This window comes from Anabas testudineus, chromosome 23 (assembly GCF_900324465.2).
Source record: "Anabas testudineus chromosome 23, fAnaTes1.2, whole genome shotgun sequence".
Classification (NCBI taxonomy): domain Eukaryota; kingdom Metazoa; phylum Chordata; class Actinopteri; order Anabantiformes; family Anabantidae; genus Anabas; species Anabas testudineus.
Genome location: NC_046631.1, coordinates 8,752,999 through 8,774,383, shown reverse-complemented (window position 1 = coordinate 8,774,383; position 21,385 = coordinate 8,752,999). Strand labels below are relative to the sequence as shown.

The window sequence follows — 21,385 nt, the reverse complement described above, 5'->3', positions numbered from 1 at the left end:
GTTTCCTTAGTGAAGAAACAACGATATGAGTTTATTTCTGAGATGTCGAAAATGTTTTCCTGTCCACTGTTTGCACTTGCTATAGCCTTCTGGGTTTAGGATTAGTGAGCAACTAATGTGTGATAGCAGTCTTAAATAGCTCGGGTAGATGACTGACTTGTTACTGACAACTCTTTGGTCCTTGGGTGCAACCAGCACATAGTCGTTCTGAGTTACATTTTTGTCTCTGTTGTCTGCAAAGGGTTAACCTTAGCCTCTGTCATTCAGCCATACCATGCCAGCTGTTGGCTTAGAGATCCGATCACAATGATTTTCCACTGTTGTGACATGTGACCTGCTCCGCAACCCGAAACTGTCGCACCACAGCAAATGTTGGCACTTCCTTCATCTTGGCGTTGTTGCTGCTTGTGGGGTTAAGGGGTGTGAATGTGGGAGAAGGCTCATAGAGGAAGACACGAAGGCAGAAAATTACTTTCATTACTATAGGCTGCTGCACATGTGCTCTGCCCACGTGGTGCCCAAGGTTAAGATAAGTCCTTTAGAGGCCATTTACACATTTACAAAGCCATATGTTTTTGAAAGGTGCAAATTACTGCTTAAATGCAACCATCTCTGTTGGAAGTTGGACAGATTATGCTATTGTTAGGGACTGATGGCACCTACAATCAACAGTAATATTATTGACTATCAGTTGTTGGACTATCAGTCCCGTCTCTTTTAATTTATAGTCTTAATTTTCAGGTTTTGAATTTAATTAAAGTGGCATTAATGTTACTTAAACTATAATCAATAATGTCTGAATCAAAATAAAATGATAACATTCAGAAATAACTGCATTTCTTAAGACATTTTCCTAAATCTGAAGTACAAGAGGTGCAAAGAGGTGTACTTTTTCCTCAAAACATTCATTCTCTGATCTCTCCCACCTCAGTAATACACCCGGTCTTGCAATTATGCAGTGCAATAAATAATAAATTCTGTCCCGTTTTCCATGGCAGATGGCTCCAAATAGAATCTCAACATGTGACAGAATAGTTTCCAAGGATCTCAATGGAATAAGCTGCAAGCATTCATTTGTGCACTGAGCAGTAATGAAAGCTACATCTTCTCCCCTTCTCCGTGTGCGTCCCAGTTTAAAGTTCTGACATATTTTTGAGTTTTGCGTGTTAGTTTGGGGTTGCATGTTTGAAGACATGTTTGGATTAAAGACTGATGAATGGAGAAAGTAAAACCTCCCCAGTTGAAAGATAACTGCAGCATTTTCACGACAAGGAAAGACATGTCTGTCTGCATTGGTGCCTGTCTTTATGGATCGAATGGCTGGATCCAGGATCACTGCAATGCAGATAATAGTCTGTCATGGGTTCCCACCTGAAAGTGCAGTCTAATGTTTCACACAATTGTTCCAGATTATTAATTAATCCAGTCTTGTTGAATCTTTGCAAAAAAAAATCTGCTTTTGTCCCCTAATGTTCTAAGAAATTCACTAAATCAGCTTCTCCTTAAAACACCTGCCATGCTTCAGCATCTGTAATTGTAATGGGGCAAATTCTGCTTATAGTCCGGTGTTAGTTTTTATCTAAGCTACACCAGATACTAGACACATTCCTAGCAAACTTGTTGACATGAATGAATCTGCTTTGCTGTTTTAGGCTGAAAAGGCGGCAGCCTCTCATTAGAATGGACTCTCCCATGTAAAGCACCATGGAGCTCCCTGATGCCACAGATAGTCTTAATTAGATTAAACAGAAGGCTTTTCCTGATGTAATCAGTCCGTTGGTCTCTGCTGACTACGTTACCCACCTGTTAAACCACATGGAAGCTTGAGACTTTGGTCTTATTTTAAAATTATTTTGTTTTTTGTTTTGACATCCTTTAAATTAACCAGAAAGCAATATTTGCCTAAACAGTCTAAAACAACGAAAACTCATTGTAATAACTGCGGTAACAACCACTAAACAATACAACAGTTTTGTCTCATTTTCTGTCAGCTCAGTCATTTCAATCATCTCAGCTGTAAAGTTGAATAAGATTACAGTATGTGGCAGTCAACATTGACATTGTAAAAGCTTCTCCGATAATTTGTCACATTCCCACACTGTAAATTGCCTTTGCAGGCTGGAGCTCAAGAAACCAGAATCTAACATCTACATCCTCTACATCCCAACATCATTAAGTGGGTGTTATCAATTGTTATCACATACTACCCCATACTGAATTATGCTTCAGTGTGGGGCAAACTTATGTCAGAAGGTGTATTGTATCAGCATTTTAAATTTAAACTACCTGTGGTAATTATGACAGGAGCAGAGGTCCATGTAAGGAGGACAAAATGAGGGATTTTATAAAAGCTAGGTGAATACTTTTTGTGCCCAAACCTGGTTTGCTCTGTATTTATTGATGTAGCCATGATTATGCTGAAGAATCCATGCTAATTGTCTACTGGGCTCTACTAACCCATATTTATGTTCCCCATGACAAAGTGATAATTTCCGTTTAATTAGGCTATAAAATTTATAGTGGGTAAATAAAATGCAGCCAAACACAGAGAGTCAGTTTAAATGTAGAAAGGCAAGTTTCTATGTGAAATAGCTGAAGTATTGAGTATGTATTAACTGTAGATAAACATTGAAAATGGGAAAATGCTACTTAACAAGTCACTGCAGGGAAATCCCTGGGAGGTGCAGAGTGATTGAATGCTAATGCTCCACTTTGCTTGCATACTCTGATGAAATTGAAGAGTATCCAGTATTTTATTATTATCATTATATTATTATCCCTTATGTACAAAGTTCAAAAGATGATGGCTGTGTACTAGTGAGTTTGTCTAAGGACATCTGTGTTTCCTTAATGCACTAATAGGCACCAACAAAGGTGTCTGCTATTGTAGCTGTATAATAGAGATAGATGATGAAATTCGAATGATTAAACAAATCTGCAAGGATGTAAAATTAGGTTTCGAATTCAGGATAAAATAAGTACTTCGTGCTTTGAAATGCTGGGGGCGTATCATGGTTTTGTCCTCATTCATAAAATGAATAAGGACGGAATTGATCACTGCCACTCTAGTCAATGCTTGTGATTCCACCGGGTGCTCTGCAGGGCATCTCAGAAGCTGCTCTCCACTCTGCACTGCTAATGTCGCAGCCACACACACAGAAAACATGTTGTCATGGTGTTTTTTTGTCTGCTGTCTTTTCTACGAAGATGCAAAGCTTGCGTTTTGTACCTAAATAAGCCATTTGGTGCATTGTAATATCCTTCTGTTTCTATTACCTGCTGCACCTGTTTATGTATGAAAAGGTGCAAATGCTGCGCTTCATTTTTATTTGGAGGTTTGTGAAGATAAAATGGTTGTCCAGTAACTTGGAGTATATTTGAGATTTATTTAAGTGAGAATAAGAGAAACTTGGATGACATAAATATTATTTTATAATTAATTTATTTTATTCAATTTATTAAAGTAGAATTAAATTTTTAATTTAACTTCGAGAAAAGAAGAATTTCAGTTATTAGCAATGTAGAAATCTCAGTGGGGTTAAATGGAATTGAAGAAGTCTCACTCTGCCATTCAGTAATACATAGTTTGCACACATTTCAGGCATTTCATCCGTAATTTTGAACATGTTTTGAAACAATCAGTAGTTTTACTTTACTCAGTCTTGAATCATGTCTGATTGATATTGCTGTTCTTAGCAAGGGTTTTTTTTGTTTAATAACTTTGGGAATGACAATAAAAATAAGAACTCATCCAGCCCAGTGTTAACTCCAACATTGTGGTGCTTGTGAAACAAACCTAAAATATCAGATACTCATTTTTTTCTGTTTGCTTTTCTCTTTCAGAGCTGCATGAATGGTGATCTCCGGCTCTGTGGGTGATCCTCAGTCACCATGAAAGACTAGGAACTCAGCTCTCCAAAAGAAATGGCTTGTTTTGTATTATCCCTACCCTGCTACCTGGCGTATGACTCCAGCTGCCTGTGACGAATCTGTCAGCTGTTTATGGGAACTACAACTGCATTTGCACACTTGAGGATTTAAGCTTTTCCAGGACAACACTTTTTTTTTTTTTTTAACCCCTGCTTTCAAGCCGAAGCAGCAACGCATTGCAATAGAGTGGGGAAGCAGTGAGACAATGGCGAACAACTCGTACAGCGGGGTAAAGAACTCCATGGTTGAGGCCAACCACGATGGAGAGTTTGGCTGCACACTCAATGAACTGCGCTCTCTTATGGAACTGAGAGGCGCAGATGCACTAGGCAAAATTGGGGAAACTTATGGGGATGTTCAACGACTCTGCAACCGATTAAAAACATCACCTACAGATGGTAGAGTAACATTACTACTACATTCAGCATAATGCCTGTTATTTAACTGGATCAAAGATAGGATGTTTTTCCACTACAGTGTTAGCAGTTTGCTGGCTAGCAGGTGCTAGTAAGTGCTGTTAGAATGCCAGTGTGGTGCATACATAGTTCAGGAGGCATGTCATTGGCCATGTCACCACTTTGTGGATACCTTGACATCACTTCCTAGGAAAACTCATATGTTAAACAGGTGGCCAGGCAGACTGGCTCTGACCTGGGCCAGTCCTGCTCTATTTCAAGGCCTGTGGATGTGTCCCTTACACCCTCCCTTTCTCCCTTTTCACCTCTGTGTATCTGTGTGTGCGTGTCCGTGTGCCTCTGTGCGTAGGCTTCAGACAGACCAGCTGTCTGCCTGGGCACAGCACCAGGCTTCAGGCAGGTCAATGTCCCACATGTGGCGGACAAAACGGGAGGCTGTAAGACTCTATAGTAGTGACTTAAACATGTATGAGAAGAAATTTTCATCTTTTAAACAAGTCTTTTGTGTCACTCTTCAATGTGAACTAATGAATCATGCTAATAATCGTGGAAGATTTCTAGCTACAGCTACAGTAGAACCCCAGTGGGATGGTAGTGTTTTTTTTTTTTCTTTTCTATTTTCTACTTTCTCTCTCTATTTCAGTTTGACTCTCTATAGACAGTCTGCCTAATCGCCAGCGTGACCTTGACTGAACTCTTATGGGAGGGGATTTTCAGTTTGATCCCAGATTAAAACGGCACCACATATTCACTGTGGCAGCAACAGTCCTCTTTATGTAGTGTCTCAAAGCAAGGAAAACGCATCCTAACAAAACAGAACACCATAAATACCATGCCATTCGACAGCATAAAATAAAATTCAACAACTGTTATTTTACTGTTTTAACTATTAGCCTTTCATTTACTGACTGTATGGTAAGTGTACAAGTTAGACTGCTGTTTCTGGTATGACTTAAACAGACCACAAGGTCTTTGTCTGAACTGTGGAGATATTGTTAAACGGGAACTTGTGTTGTTTGGGGAGAGCATTAGTTGTTTAAACCTGCTTAGGGCTGTGTCAAGTTGGTGACCAGGAGTCCTGTCATATTTGTAGCATGAGTGACATTGGTCGTTTCATAAGTGTACTTGTCCTCCCCTGCTCCTTCTACCTTGTCTACGCTGCAAAAAAAAGAATGTGGCCTATTAGCTTTTCAGCACTGTTTGCGATAAAGCACAAATAAGTCTAAACATAGTTCTCCACTCTCTGAATAGGTAACAGAATACTGAAAGCATATTTGGAATATCAGGCTATTTTCCAGTATTTTTAAACTTTTGATATAGTTGCTGCATCTGTACCAGTATGTTTACCATCTTTAGATGATTGAATATTAGAAAATATGGTATTTCTCGATACATTTCTAAACTTCTATTGAAAACGAGGCTTCCTATCAGCTGACTTGTTAACGCGCAAGCAGTGGTAGCTTTTATCGAGTCTAGAGAATTTGTTACTTATGTTTTTGCAGATATTTGCAGCTGCACCGCACTGATAAGCTTGACTAGGTTTACATATTGTTTCCCCTCATAGCAAGTGCTGTTCCACTTGGTCTGCAGCCACTGGGTTTTGATGCTTAGTTTCAATCAGCTCATTCGTCATTGGCTTGGGAAATTAAGCCATCATTTAAGATTATAGGAGCTTGACAATTGAAAAGGGATTTCTAATTAGCTGGTTGGTCATTTCTCGAACTCCTTAAGCCAATCCTTTGCTAATCCTCCACATTTCCATGCTCTTTTTTTTCCACCCAGAGAAGTTGACTAAACTTTCCTGTTCCAGTCGTCCATGAATGTACCACTTTACTTTAACTAGTTTTCACAATGTAAGACCTAGAATTCTGAGCCCTTTGTATTAGAGCAAATGTAAATGCAGTTTCTGTGCTACCACATCAGGCTTAGTATCTCTAAAGTCTCCCATTTCAGTTAGGTTTCAATTCATAGAGTTGTAATTCAAATTCACTTGGTACATTGTACAATGGGCTCTCTCAATTGTGAGTTTGTCACAGTGCTGCATGGTAATGCAATTAAAGCAGGAATTTGCATTAATCACAAACACCTTTAAACCAACTAGTTGTGTGAATATATGACCTAGTTGAGTTTACATGCTGTAGTTCTCAAACAAACTCTGTTCATTTCAGTGGTTAAGATCTTCCTGTGTGGTGAAAACAGAGCTATATCTATAGAATATCTGAAACACGGCAGTCAGCCTCGTCTTGTTCATAATTCTGTGTATGCAAATTATCTGTTGCTTTCTCTACTTCAGTAAGTAACTGCAATGACAGTTGCCTCTCTGTCTGTTCATATCCTTTGTTTTCTAGTTGCTAAGTCAGTTGTATACATAGAGTTTAATGGGGGAACTCCACTACGTTTTTACACATCAAAATCAGTTTACTCATGGGAACACCACCCGGCTTGTGAAAGTTATGTTTTGTGTAGCACAGAAAATAACAGCATGTCACCAGGGTTACTTTGGTTTGGAGATTAGATTTTGAACTTGATGCCTGCATTATGTACATAGAGCATTGAATTTGGAAGCCATTGGTGTTTAACATCAAGGGGAGGCTCAAATAGTTGCATTTCTGAGGTGCATTATGTTAAATGAATCATATGCCTTTCCATGTTTTGAAGGTTTAGTAATGATTTAAGACAACATTTACAAAAGAGTTAGCTAGGCACAGCTGGTAATAGCAATGATGCTGCTGTAAGATATATTTGTTTTTTGTAGTCTTGCTTGAGAAGCCAGGACAAACAGGTGTCAAGTCTTGCATCTGTAATTTTGGGAAGATGATCACACCTTATTATCAATACATTAAGACCTTAACCTTAAGTTAACACAGCAGTAGTTCTTCCAGAGGGATTCTCTGTGTCCCCGCTTATAAAATGGACAAGGCCAATTCTCATCAGTATTATTGAGAGTGTTCCCCTATTTTCCTTTTTTACGGTTACTCCCTGATGACTGCCATTTTTGTGTAGTCAAATATTTGGGGTTCAGCCTATTGATCCTATTGACTCTTGACTGTGAGGCTTCCACAAGAGGACTGCAAATCACAAAAGCTGACATGCTCTCTGTATCTGTCATTCCAGACATCAACCCCTTATTCAGCAGGAAGATTCAGACTGTCAAATTAAAAAAATTCAGTTTATGGGGTATGCGGTATAATGTGTCTTCATGTCAGAATTCAAAATCATGTGGTTAGGTGGGCTTTGGCCAGTGAGTGGATGTAGCATATGGTCCCTCTTTCTGCTGGTGGTGCTATCCAGTAGGAACTGGGGTGGTATGCTAATCTACTTTTAGTAATCTCTGGCTTGAAAACTGATTTGTCAGCATAGTTAGTTTCTTGTGTTACATTGTATTTAGTTATTAAGGTTGCACAAGCGTTGCAGGTTGTGTCGGTTCGTACAACCTCTATGACTTCAGAACCTTCTGTCTCTCAGGAAGATAATAGTATAACTTGATTGAAGTTGATTAATGAAGAATTGATCCAACTCTTCATTATAAACACTTTATATTTAGTGTCACAGTTCAAAGACTGTCGTCCTTCTGTGGCTTGTCATGTGGACCATTACATCATTCAGTGGGCTTCCTCTCCTAAGTCACAAAAGATGGTTATTTATATTATAGATTAGTTTAATATGAATAGAAATTGTCCTGAAGTCTTTAGTGAAATTGCATGAGAATATCAATTTCCCAATGTGGAAGTAGAATGATCATTCTGTTATGGGGGTTTCTGTGGTATTAAGCAAAGCCCTGCTCAATACCACAGAAACTACTTATGCACAGCAACACTCATAGATTGCTTAGAAACACTGGAAAGTAATTGCTAATGGAAGTTTTAAAAACCAACTTAAATAAATATGAGTATAATTGAGAGGTTTGCTCCATTCGGGTAACCAGACATTGTTTTAGCATTTAAATGGTCTTTATTTGTCTTCAGTTACTCTCTTGATACTCGATTTTTTTGTTATTCTACTTGATGAAGGAACAATCCCCCATCCGTCAGTGAATCCATTATCCTGACCGCTTTTACTGTTAAGGGTCACAGAGTTGCTGGAGCCAATCCCAGCTGTCAGTGGATGAGAGGCGGGTTACACCCTGGACAGGTCTGATGAGGGATGTTTTAAAAATAGTATCTCTGTGGTGTGTATCAGTTGATAATCAGTGGGGACCTTCAGGTATTAACATGACAGTACAATAATATGAGGAGAGGTGATTGAAATCCTTTCATCCAATTATCCCTGTTAGACTAAGCTGAGCATAATATCATAATAACATTCCCTGATTTGGGATTAATCTTTGAGCAATGTAAACCTTCTTTTTAAATATTACTTCATTTTTTTAACTGAACCTATCATGTAATTTAGTTAAGAGTTCATGTACAACTGAAAACCATAATGTACATGCTGCAAGAGTCACTTTACTTGTGTATTATTTGTACTTTAAAGATATTTGACACCACTTAAACAATTCCATCTCTGGGTATTTGCAGTCTACTTAAGGTCTAATGGTTCATGACTCTTAAGGTTCCCTGTGCGTGAAACAACAATGTGCATGAGTCCTCTCTTTTCTACATCATCTGAAATGCATATGTTCTTTGTTTTTTGCCAGGTTAAGTACGTCTTATACTGGACAGCGTGTTGGCACTTCTGTCCACACAGTTATGTGAAGGCAGTGTAAAAAATAAAAAATAAAATAAATCGCAACCCTATTTTATTTAATTGCTAAGGGCTCAGAGAGTAGGCATATCTTGACCCCTCTCTGGTGGCTAAAATGACATTACGCTGAGGGGTCAGTTTGGGACAAGCAGCCAAATTAAATTGTTAATGATTAGCTGCTTGACTTGAGAGACATTCTGGGTGATAAAATGATCTGAGGGGCCAAGGCCAACCTATTTTCTGCTCGTGCATATAATGGAGGGGCGATGTGTTGATCGCCCTCTGTCACTTGTATTTATTGCTCTAATGCTAAGGGAAAATGTGGTGTAAAATTGAATAGGGTATTAGCTGTCAGCATGTTTTCATTAGAGGCGTAGAGAATCAAAGCAGACGGTGAGAGACAGTCAGAGAGCTGCAACAGGCAACTATGCAGAATAAACCCAATTACCTTTTTACCGTGATGTGCTGGTGAGTCATCTCACCTCTCTGTTAGAAAAATAGGTGTTAGTGTTGTAATGTCAATTAGCCACGTAAGCAAGCGATGCAGGATTATTTTCTTCTTGAATGAATTATACCAGAATTTGCTCCATGTAAAAGATGAAACGGAGAGACTATGATTTCACTGAACTAGATCTGACCACTGACACATACCAGCCTGCTTATAGTCTCTGACAAAGCCACCTGCATTTACAAAAAATGTATTGCTCCTTTATATTGATTTGAAGTGAAATGTCTTTTATTATTTAGAGCACAGGGTGATTAGTTTGATGGAACTGACAGAAAGTTAATCAGCCACAGATTTCATTTTGAAGGTGTTGGTCGGACAAAACAAAGTCCTCCTGGTTTTGGGATGTTTTTAGGATTAACAATATTCTGATTAACTTCCATAGATAGTAATGACATCTGAATAGGATATAACAACATCTTGGAAATCTGATTAAAACATTTTTTTGTTGTCAGATAACGTATCTCATGCCTCTGTGAATGTGCTTCATGTTAAGACAGTAACATGTTCGGCATGAGCTGTCTGTCAGCTGTTGCTTTGCTGTGCTGTGTTCAGGTACAGTGACGGTATGGTGTAGGTCATTCGTGTCATGAGACGTCTATATTGTGAAATCCTGTAGTTCCAGAAACAAACAAAAACGAGGATTGCACTGAATCGTGGATTTGGAGAATCATTGCAGCCCGTGTAGCATAACTATATGACCCAGCTTCTGGTACACTGTCTTGTTACTCAATATTTTATCTTACAATTGTTGCCAATAGAATTTAATATATTGTTATTTCGGTGATCTAGGGATGCACAACATTGTAGTAATGAAATCCTAATCAGAACGCTCAGGCTGTGTGTGGTTTTATAAGGTAGCAGGAACAAAATGTATTAAAGCTTTGTCTGATAAATGGGCAGATTTCCTGTAGTTGTTAACAAGCAGTTGTGGTAAAATACCATGAATTTAACTGCTGTTTCCACTGTCTTTGCTCCATTTTGGCCACATTTATATACATAAGACAACAAACTTAACAACATGAGAACAGCCTTACAACCTACATGTACCTTACTGTCTGTGCTGTTGTCCTTGCACAGACTCATTATCCAAATGTGGTGTCATGATTTGCATCGTTCCTCTACTACGTGTGTGTGTGTGTGTCTGTGTCTGTGTGTGTTTCTGTCCTTCTGTGTGTCTATAAATTGACCCTTTTGATCCCTTTTCCCTGTTAAGATGTTGTTATTCCCAGTAGGGCCTCCCTTCAACAGTCAGTAACTCCACTCTTTATTAGACTCAGTCCCTGACCCCCACCCACCCCCATCTGCTTGTCAGTTGCAGTTTCACACAGACACTCTTCCCTGGCCTCCAGTTCTGCTCCACCTCCTCTCTACCACACACACACACAGTTCAATCCTGTCTGCACAGCCACCCACACACAGTCAGCATGAATAGAACTGGAAAACTGTCATGCATCATCAAATGTGCGAAGGCCCTTTTGATTACATGACTGTGCCTTGACTGTAGAGGCATCTGAATGGGTGGCTACAGCGTGCTCTCTGTGCGCATGGATGAATGGGTGATGTAATTTGTCAGAGAGGTGACTCCCTTACTGGACAGTAGTATGCATAGACAATGCATAGTCTAAAGCTGATTCAGCCTTGCTAGTCAATTAGTCATCGTATTTTAAAAGGCAGTTTATGGGATTAGATTTGATCCCTGTTCTCACATTCTCTGGCAGGCCCGAAATAGGTGAAAATGTTAATGAAATGTCCACAGATTGTGTCATTGTCCCCTGCGCGGTCTCCTGTTAAAAATGCCGATTCCTTTTAAGGATCATGCTTTTATAGTCCCAGTAACGAGCTCACTCGTTTTTTGAGACAAGCTCTCCTGCTGTAAAATTCTGTAAATGTCTACAGTAATTCATCCATCTGTGCGCAAGTTATGTGGCACAATAATTAAGGCAGGAAAAAAAAGGAAAATCATATGAATGAAATGTTTTTTTTTTTCCCTCTGTGTTTCCCTCACCAGGTCTTAGCGGGCAGCCTGGAGACATCGAGAAGAGGAAAACAGTGTTTGGGCAAAATTTTATACCACCCAAAAAGCCCAAAACTTTCTTACAGTTAGTGTGGGAGGCGCTACAGGATGTTACACTGATTATTCTAGAAGTGGCAGCCATAGTTTCACTATGCCTTTCTTTTTATAGACCTCCAGATACCGAAAGAGAAAGTAAGCAACAATACTTTATTATTCATGCTACTGTTGGCCTGTTTATATGTGTATTACTTGATTAAATAACTTTTACCTGAATAACTAACTAATTTATATTTGTCAGTTACTTGCCTTTTTACTTATCTTATCAAGTGATTTATATTGTGGTAAAATCAAATGACTTGCCACCTTAGTGTTTTCCGCTGAATTTGTTGGTCTTAATTTGTGTATTTGAGTTTGCCTAATAGACAAAATGTGATAAGATGGAACAGTATAATATGATGTCCCTATCACTCTGCAGACTGTGGCAGGGCTGCTGGTGGTGTGGAGGATGAAAATGAGTCAGAAGCGGGCTGGATCGAGGGTGCCGCCATTCTTCTGTCAGTTATCTGTGTGGTGGTGGTGACGGCGTTCAATGACTGGAGTAAAGAGAAGCAGTTTAGGGGCCTCCAGAGCCGCATTGAGCAGGAACAGAAATTTACTGTCGTCCGTGGAGGACAAGTTATCCAAATTCCTGTGGCTGAGATTGTGGTGGGCGACATTGCACAAATAAAATATGGTAAGAAAAGATTGCAGTCTATGACTTTTAAGTAAATAAATGTTAAAATGATGAAAATACACTTAAAATGATTAGGGTTAATAGTTTGGGGTAATCATGATCTAATAATAACACATTTCCTATTTTTGTATACTACTCTTCTTCTACATTAGACGTATTTTGCCTTTTTGTATTTCAGGTGACCTTTTGCCTGCTGACGGAGTCCTCATCCAAGGCAACGATCTGAAGATCGATGAGAGTTCACTCACAGGGGAGTCGGACCATGTTAAGAAAACACAAGAAAAAGATCCAATGCTGTTATCAGGTAATATGAAGTCTCATTTTGTTTTGTGCGTTTTGTTTTTTCCTCTACTTGCTTTTTGTTATCAGAGGACTGGGAAGGCTGTAGTGTTTAAAATGTGATTTGATAAATAATAAATGGTCTGCAACGTTTGTAGACCACTGCAAACTGATTAAGAGTTAATTAAAAGTTCATTTTAATAATACAATACACATCATCTTCAAAGTATGGCTTTATGCAAGTTCATTCTTTTATTAAATTTAAATGTCAGCTAACCTTTGTGCAGTTTTATCTTATTAAAATGCAATACATGGTTAAAGGTTGGTCACATGCACATGGAGGTTATGGGGAAACAGACCCAATTTTACTTAAAACATTAATTATTTTCAGAGAAAACACCTGAAGTAGAGCTGTGGCAGTGTGAGTAACCAGTGCTTTGGGTCTGCAATGCTGATGTTGTGATGATAATTTGCCAATAGATAAGTCTCTGTGTACTCAGTGTTGTGATGTGGATTAGCATGACTTGAGCGGCTAACTGAAATAGAATTGAAATGAATTGTTGTCACTATAGCGCTGTTGAGTTATCAATTATCAGTCATATAACAGAAATTTTAAGTACTGTCTGAGGTTTAAGACGTGGTCTCAGTGTTATGGTTAGAATCAGGTTTAGGTTAGCATTAGGGATGACTTCTTGACTTGATGACGTATTTAGTTGTTATGGTTGCTTAAGGATAAAGAGCTAGGGAATGCATTATGTCAGTGAGTGCCCACACCACTCTAGACAGACGTGTGCGTATGCATTCCTCTAACACTGCTTTTTGATTGCCCCTGGCGCAGGCCATTCTCTTTTGCCATCGTTTTCACAAATGAAAGGAAAACATCCTTTAATTAACACAGGCATGAGTGAACCTTTAGTCTTTTGCTGTTGTCACTCTGTTTTACTCCAATGCTGTTATGTTTTGTTTCAGTTTTCTGCCTTTCCTGTGTAAACCAAGATTGTCCTGTGTCTTGATAGGGATAGTGAGCCAGAGGTATTAAACTTGGGAGAAACCTAAACCGTAGTGTAGCTTATCAGATTTCCATTAATTTGTCTGGACTGACAATTGGCTTTTGATGAAAGGTCAAAGATCAGTGTTTCTTTCTATTTTTACTTGCAGGTTTACCATTACCTTACTATGTTTGAATGTATGTACATTTGTTTTTGAAAATGTGCATTTATTTTCTCTTTGTGTTTAACTGAACATGCCACTTGAAAGTCTGACTAACTGACTGACTAGTCTAAACCAACTTGTCAGTAAGCAAAGGAAAAGTCAAAGCAGTGTATGTTTGTATAGAGTTAAAGCAACAGCTCAGTTATAAACAGGTCCAAGTAACACTGGAAACTAAGTGAAACATAGCACACATTATTGAGACATATACGGTCCATACTCTTTTCCTCCCTCCAGTGTTGTCTGATGTTTTTATTTCCCTCCTCTCTCCAAAGGCACTCATGTAATGGAAGGCTCAGGGAAAATGGTGGTCACTGCTGTGGGTGTCAACTCTCAAACTGGAATTATCTTCACTTTACTTGGGGGTGGCGATGATGATGATGATGAAGAAGAGGAAAAGAAAAAGGAAAAGGAGGAGAAGAAAAAACAGAGAAAAAGTTAGTACCATTCACATTTCTTGTTTCTTTTGGTATTGATTGGTCAGTATCACATTTATGCACAGACCCCATTATTGCGTCTTGCATAAAGATTTCACCATTGTGCACCATATATGGTGTACCCATTTAGGAACCCATTTAGGAAAAGGCTGCAGATTCAAAGTCCAGGGCTGTGATATAGACTGTATAAAAAGTTGGATGTAGCGGGGTTTGCACTGGAACCCTCTTTAAGCCCAGTTGCCACTGTCATTACTGCTTTGAGCTGTAGCTGCTAAATGTTAAGGCACAAAGTTGTATTTGTATATCAGTAATGACAACTTCACCTTACGTATAAAAACATTTCCAACTGTGAGACAACTCCAGAGGCAGAAATGACGATCTCATTAGCTGGCTAGCTAGAAGAATGTTAAATGTAAATGTGTAAACACACTGAATTCTTCTCTCAGTCCAACTCCTTAATATTAACTACAAAAGAACTATCAGGTTAAAACAGAGCAGCAGGCAAGTTAACAGTTTCTGCCAGGTTTTTTTTATAGTAAGCATCTAGCTGGAGTCAGTGACATTGCATTGCTTAAAGATCGTCCACATTTTTCAGCCTCAAGCTGTTGTTGTTGCCATCTGGGCCACAGCTGACATTAATTCTAGTACTCATTTACCTGTGAGATATGTCATTAATGAATCATTTTCTCTGTAAAACATCACAGTAGTGTCATTACACTTACTGTTAGTGCTGTGTAAGAATTCTAGACTTTTCTCTCTGCGTTCTAAGTCAAAGTGAATTACCGTGATTGTAATCAAAACATAATAATATATAAATATATATATACATATATATATATATTTTCTTACTGTTACTGACTCCATGGTGTATTTTACCACAGACAAGAAGCAGGATGGATCTGTGGAGAATCGTAAGAAAGGTACGTTGATTGGTCACACACAGAGTGACACACACAACCATATATTATAATTGCCTTACAGCTTAGGGCATACCTTATGTAGCTCTTGGCTTCAGCAATATCTCCCTATTTAACAGCACTGGATGTAGGTTAAAGACTCAATCTGTTAATAATTGGCTGCAGTTGTTTTATGCAAGTAATGAGGAGTTGCATATTTTTCCATGACCCCATGTCAGTGTATACTTAGTACGTGCTGTTCTTGCCTATCCATTGTACTGTCTGACCCTGCCTTCTGTCTATCTCTCTCCTCTTTTCTCGTCCTTGCCTGGCACATTGTGCTTTGAGCAGCAGGTGCTACTGAATCCAGTTATAGCGATTAGTGATGAGGGGATTAAAGCCATGCAACAATTCTAGGGCCAGAACATCTGCTTTCCCACCCACCTCTCTCTCCAACTCTCCCTCAGGCCCCTACAGTTTGATTTCTATTGACATCCCAATCTGAACTATTCACAGTCAAACCATAAGACTTGCACTGGTGCAATTTCAAACAGACTGCAATGATAATGAGGCTGTTTAGTGGTACCACAGGCAGCTAGCCACACTTGTAGTCCTGCTGGGACACTATGATCAGTAGTGCTTGGGTCTATGACCACAACCCTGGTGCTAGTCCCTGGTGCACAGATTCCCTCTGCCTGCCAGGAATCAACGGTAATCCTTTAGACTGAGATTACACAGGCCATATAAGTGCAGAGCAGGCCACAGTCCACGGCAGCTGCAGTAGCCCAGTGATAATGCCCCTTCTCTCACTGCAACATACACTGCCACTTTATTAGGTACACCTGTATCTAATTCAGTCCAATACTGCAGCTCTGCCATGCATTCTACTGTAAGATGGTAATTCTACTATATGTTTATTATTAAGGTCATAGAGGGTGGTGGAGTCCTACTGCAGTGCATTTAATTTAAGAGGTGTTTCTAATGTTTTGGCCAACCGATTTATGTAAATGGTGGGGTCAAAACATTAGAAACACTTTTTTGGTGTAATGTATTCCAGTACGACTCCACCACCCACTATGACCTTAGTAATAAATATAAAGTAGAACTAACCTGGCTAGATTTAGGGGTGAGATTGTTGTCAGTTCTTTAGATACCTGATAGATGCTGAGGAAGAGGTAAAAAAGATCTGTGAGAATTTTAACTGGGAACATTTGCTGTGGCTGCTGTCGAAGGAGGAGGCGATTCCTCCGACAGATCCCAGTGCTACTAGCTAGTTAACCTGTTCTTTAAATCTCTAGGTGGGAGGATGATAATTACTCTTCCAAATCTTTCAGCTAATTACTGTGCGCTCAGATCCCTGCAAACATAATTATAGTGACATTTCCCAAGTTCCATGGATAAAAGGGAAGCAAAAAGCATACTGAAAATTTGAGTGATATCTCCCCTTTGCTTCAAAGTCAATTTTTACTTTGATTAAATTTCCCTAGAGTCTAGCATGGGGTTGTCTTAAACTTTAAATAGTCCCACAATCCAGTAAGTCTGACAAAATGTTGTACGTAAATGTACAAATGAACTTACTTCAATACAATACAGTCGTTAATTTGATCCATAGTTTATTTATCCAATTGTGTAAGGCTGATTATACAGAGTTTTTAATTTCAGGTTTATAATTTCAATATAAGCAAATAAACAAATGTAGGCTTCATGTAGTGCCTGATTGAAGAATGACGCTCTTGTGTGTTCTTTGGGTTATGCAGATTCATTACAACTGTTGGACCGGTTTGATCAGAAATCCTTTTCATTTCAGATTACTGCTCTTTTCATAAATCCTGGAATCTTTTTCAATATTAAAACCTCTTCCACAATGGGTTTTTTGTTTTGTTTTTTTGTATAAATATCAAGTTTGTGTATATTACTTGATATCAGGAAAATGTAATGTCCAGCACAGGCTGTAAGTTTAATTTAACAGTTGCTTTTGTGTTTTCCTTGCTGAAGCTAAAGCACAGGATGGTGCTGCAATGGAAATGCAACCTCTGAACAGTGATGAGGGGGCTGATGCAGAGGAGAAGAAGAAAGCCAACCTGCCAAAGAAAGAGAAGTCTGTTCTCCAGGGCAAACTGACCAAACTAGCTGTACAGATTGGCAAAGCAGGTGTGTTGAGTCAAACCAGATGAACCCGCAAATTCTGTCTTTTATCTCATTCGCTGCTGTTTTGTTAACTATGTTTCTAAGTTTCTAACTTCCTGCAGTGTTTTCTATTTAGAATGACTGCTAGTACAACTAACATGCTGGTACATGATGTTCAGTTAATTGATTGTATCATTCTTTCTTCCTTTTCTCCCTGGTTCGTCTAGGACTTGTTATGTCAGCTATCACTGTTATCATCCTGGTGGTGTTGTTTGTAGTAGACACCTTCTGGATACAGAAACTGGAGTGGACCAAAGATTGCACACCAATTTACATTCAGTTCTTTGTGAAATTCTTCATCATTGGTGTCACTGTTCTGGTGGTGGCTGTTCCCGAAGGTCTGCCACTTGCTGTAACAATCTCCCTGGCATACTCCGTTAAGGTAAACTCTCCTAGCCAAGTGACCTATCCCCAGTGCTGACCAGCTTATACTTTAGCCTATTAAAACTAGCAGGCCAGGCTGATAAGACAAGGAGACTGGGTAACTGATACCCTCAAGCCAAGCAATGATCCCCTCTTCTGAAGTTGTTGGCCCACAGGAGGTTTGATCCATTCAAGAAGCTATTTAATTTAATCCTATACCCTTTGCCCACATTTTTTTCCCTCTAAGTTAAATTTACTGGGGTGGGGGTAGAAAGCCGCTTAAGGTCAGGCAGGTTAGAGCTAGAGAATGGTGTCACACTTCAAGGGGCCCAGCAGATTTATGACAACTTGGCCTAAATCCCCTCTTTTAACATCAATACTAGGCTTTCATAGGGTTGCTCACCTGATTGTTTTCAGCACAGAAAGTGTATTTGAAATTTTATGCCTGTTTTATATAGCTTTATTGTATCTTACTTACAGAAAATGATGAAGGATAACAACCTAGTGCGTCACTTGGACGCCTGTGAGACTATGGGCAACGCTACTGCCATCTGCTCAGACAAGACTGGTACCCTCACCATGAACCGCATGACTGTGGTGCAAGCCTACGTTGCTGAAAAGCACTACAAGAAAGTCCCTGAACCAGAGAACATCCCCTCCTCCACATTAGACATCCTGATTCTGGGCATTGCAGTCAACTGCGCCTACACCACAAAGATCATGGTAAGTGTGGGAAAACGGTGAAGCTCAAACTTTAGTGTCACACCGAATTACTTTATCATGTTTTTGGCTTTAGGAACTTAACTGACTTTCTCCTTAATTATTCCTCAGCCTCCAGAAAAGGAAGGGGGCCTGCCACGACAAGTTGGTAATAAGACCGAATGTGCCTTGCTTGGCTTTGCTAATGACCTGAAGCGTGACTACCAGGCTATCCGCAATGAGATCCCAGAAGAGAAACTTTACAAAGTCTACACCTTCAACTCAGTCCGTAAATCTATGAGCACTGTGTTGAAGATGGCTGATGGCAGCTATCGTATGTTCAGCAAAGGGGCCTCAGAAATTCTCTTAAAAAAGTAAGAAAACTGTTTTCATCTTTGGTCTTTATTTTGAATGATCTGTGCTTTAAATATGGGATTGTATGGTTGGTTGGTGGTTGGCTTTATAAGTGTTTTGGATTATTTTTGGAGATGTTCACCGACTGAAATCTTACCAGTCCTTTCCACATAAATTCTTCTACTCAACGAGAGGATATTCTGTAGGTAGTTTACTTGTTCCAGCTCACCAAACTTCGGAGTAAATGATAGATGGAATTGCTTAAGCAGCTAAGAAGTTCAAGTGCATCCCACCCAAGCCCCTTACTTTGTGACTTAAAAACAGGCACTGAGAAAATGAGCTGGTAACAACTCTGTAAGCCTCTTAACCAAGCAGGCTTCTTTTTAACCCACAGATGGCTTAGTGTGACTTCTCAGTGCTGCAGCTCACCATTCACATGCTTTGTCTTCTGTTCTTCACCCACTTTGTCTCATCTAATTTATTCTCTCTTTACAGTTCAGTACCCATCTTCTACTTTATCTTCATTTTTCTGTTCCATCTCTTGTAATGCCTTTTCTCATCTGTTGATTTCGCCATCCTGTACCCCTCACTTCTGTCTTTTTACTCTGTTCACCACACTAACAGATTAATATATCCCCTTCTCCCTTCTCAGGTGCTATAAAATTCTGACAGCAAATGGTGAGCCCAAGGTGTTCCGCCCAAGGGACAGAGATGACATGGTTAAGAAAGTGATCGAGCCCATGGCCTCAGAGGGCCTGAGGACCATCTGCCTTGGATATAGAGATTTCCCTGCCTCTGAGGGTGAGCCTGATTGGGAAAATGAAAACGATATCCTCACTGGACTGACCTGTGTCTGTGTGGTTGGCATTGAAGACCCTGTGAGACCTGAGGTCAGTGGCTACACATCCAGGAAGTTGCATGATAATTTTCTTTTTTTTTTTTAACTCAAACTGGTATTAAGAATTTAATTTCATGAACAAAATTGGTTTGTATGTATTTCTTATAATTATATTGGTACCTTAACAGTAGTTATCTTCACACAGACACTTGTACATTGCACTCAGTTGTTCACATTAAAACATATTACAAACCACTGTTATGCTTACAATTTCTTCAACACATGGAATCATTTGATTGTTTAAATACAAAAGTAGACTTAGCTGAGCTTTAATTGTAATATCCCCAGTGACAGGCAAAAATAACATGCATTTCCTCTTCCTTTATGTTTCTGCTTTCAATTCAGGTCCCAGATGCTATTCGGAAATGCCAGCGTGCTGGCATCACAGTGCGAATGGTGACTGGGGACAACATCAACACAGCTCGAGCCATTGCCACTAAGTGTGGCATCCTACAGCCTGGAGATGACTTCCTCTGTCTGGAGGGCAAAGAATTCAACCGAAGGATACGCAATGAAAAAGGAGAGGTGGGCCAAGGCAAAATACTATACGTCAGAGAGTGTTGCAGATGTATTGTTGGGATTCTATTAGGTTTTGTCTCATGTTTCTAGATAGAACAAGAACGCATTGACAAGATCTGGCCCAAACTACGAGTACTGGCTCGCTCTTCCCCCACAGACAAACACACTTTAGTGAAAGGTAATTTTGTTTTCTGTTACAGGGAAAAATGTGACTAATGTTGTGGTTGTCATGAGTTTATTTGCTATTTATTTTATCTTATTTTAGTCATTTTAAATATTCATGCTCTACTCTTCCAGGTATTATTGACAGCACAGTGGCAGAACAGAGACAGGTAGTAGCAGTGACAGGAGATGGTACAAATGATGGCCCTGCCTTGAAGAAAGCCGACGTTGGCTTTGCCATGGTGAGTTTTTTTTTTTTTTTCCACTTTATATTTAGATTGAGACATGATACCAAAAGAATTCTCTTGAGCTATAATGGGAATATGGGAACATAAGAATGTTAATTACATATCAGGTGTGTATATAGGAGGTCCAATACACAAATTTTAGATCATCTTTTTGTCTCCAGGGTATTGCTGGTACAGATGTGGCCAAGGAGGCATCTGACATCATTCTGACTGATGACAACTTTTCTAGCATCGTCAGAGCCGTCATGTGGGGACGCAATGTCTACGACAGCATATCCAAATTCCTCCAGTTTCAGCTAACTGTCAATGTGGTGGCTGTCATCGTAGCATTTACAGGAGCCTGTATCACACAGGTTGGCATCAACAGTGTTTCAAGTTGGTAGAAAATAAATATACACTTGTTGACATCCAACAGTGAAATCTGTGGAGAAAAAATCAGTCAATGCTCATATTTCCACAGCTTACGAATTTCTGTGGTAATTAAGTAAAAATCTAACCACTTGGTACCTCTGTCCTTACCACCAGGACTCTCCACTGAAAGCAGTACAGATGTTGTGGGTCAACCTGATCATGGACACTTTTGCTTCACTAGCCCTGGCCACAGAGCCCCCCACAGAAGCCCTGCTGCTGAGGAAGCCATATGGCCGCAACAAGCCTCTCATTTCTCGCACCATGATGAAGAACATTTTGGGTCACGGAGTGTATCAGCTAATCATAATTTTCTCTCTGCTCTTTGCTGGTAAGAAGCTGTAACAGACAAAATTTTACATGTAGCTTAAAGACTTAAAACTTAAAGACATTGTAGTTCCTAGCTAAGTCCATCCGTGTATTTCAACAAATCCTCTCTGAC

General features: G+C 39.5%; 1 protein-coding gene across 2 annotated transcripts in view; it reads left to right on the top strand.

The window, feature by feature from the left end:
- atp2b1a (ATPase plasma membrane Ca2+ transporting 1a) overlaps positions 1–21,385 on the top strand; it is a 33,695-nt gene that overhangs the window by 5,138 nt on the left and 7,172 nt on the right. For both annotated transcript variants that reach the window (XM_026361690.1, XM_026361691.1), the window contains exons 2-17: positions 3,844–4,328; positions 11,546–11,743; positions 12,027–12,284; positions 12,463–12,588; positions 14,048–14,209; positions 15,091–15,129; positions 17,101–17,256; positions 17,460–17,674; positions 18,136–18,378; positions 18,487–18,728; positions 19,361–19,598; positions 19,952–20,131; positions 20,216–20,303; positions 20,423–20,529; positions 20,697–20,888; positions 21,061–21,274. In XM_026361690.1, the coding sequence (XP_026217475.1) occupies positions 4,136–4,328; positions 11,546–11,743; positions 12,027–12,284; positions 12,463–12,588; positions 14,048–14,209; positions 15,091–15,129; positions 17,101–17,256; positions 17,460–17,674; positions 18,136–18,378; positions 18,487–18,728; positions 19,361–19,598; positions 19,952–20,131; positions 20,216–20,303; positions 20,423–20,529; positions 20,697–20,888; positions 21,061–21,274 (2,851 nt within the window). In that variant the 5' untranslated portion in view covers positions 3,844–4,135. The remainder of the gene's footprint in view (positions 1–3,843; positions 4,329–11,545; positions 11,744–12,026; positions 12,285–12,462; positions 12,589–14,047; positions 14,210–15,090; positions 15,130–17,100; positions 17,257–17,459; positions 17,675–18,135; positions 18,379–18,486; positions 18,729–19,360; positions 19,599–19,951; positions 20,132–20,215; positions 20,304–20,422; positions 20,530–20,696; positions 20,889–21,060; positions 21,275–21,385) is intronic.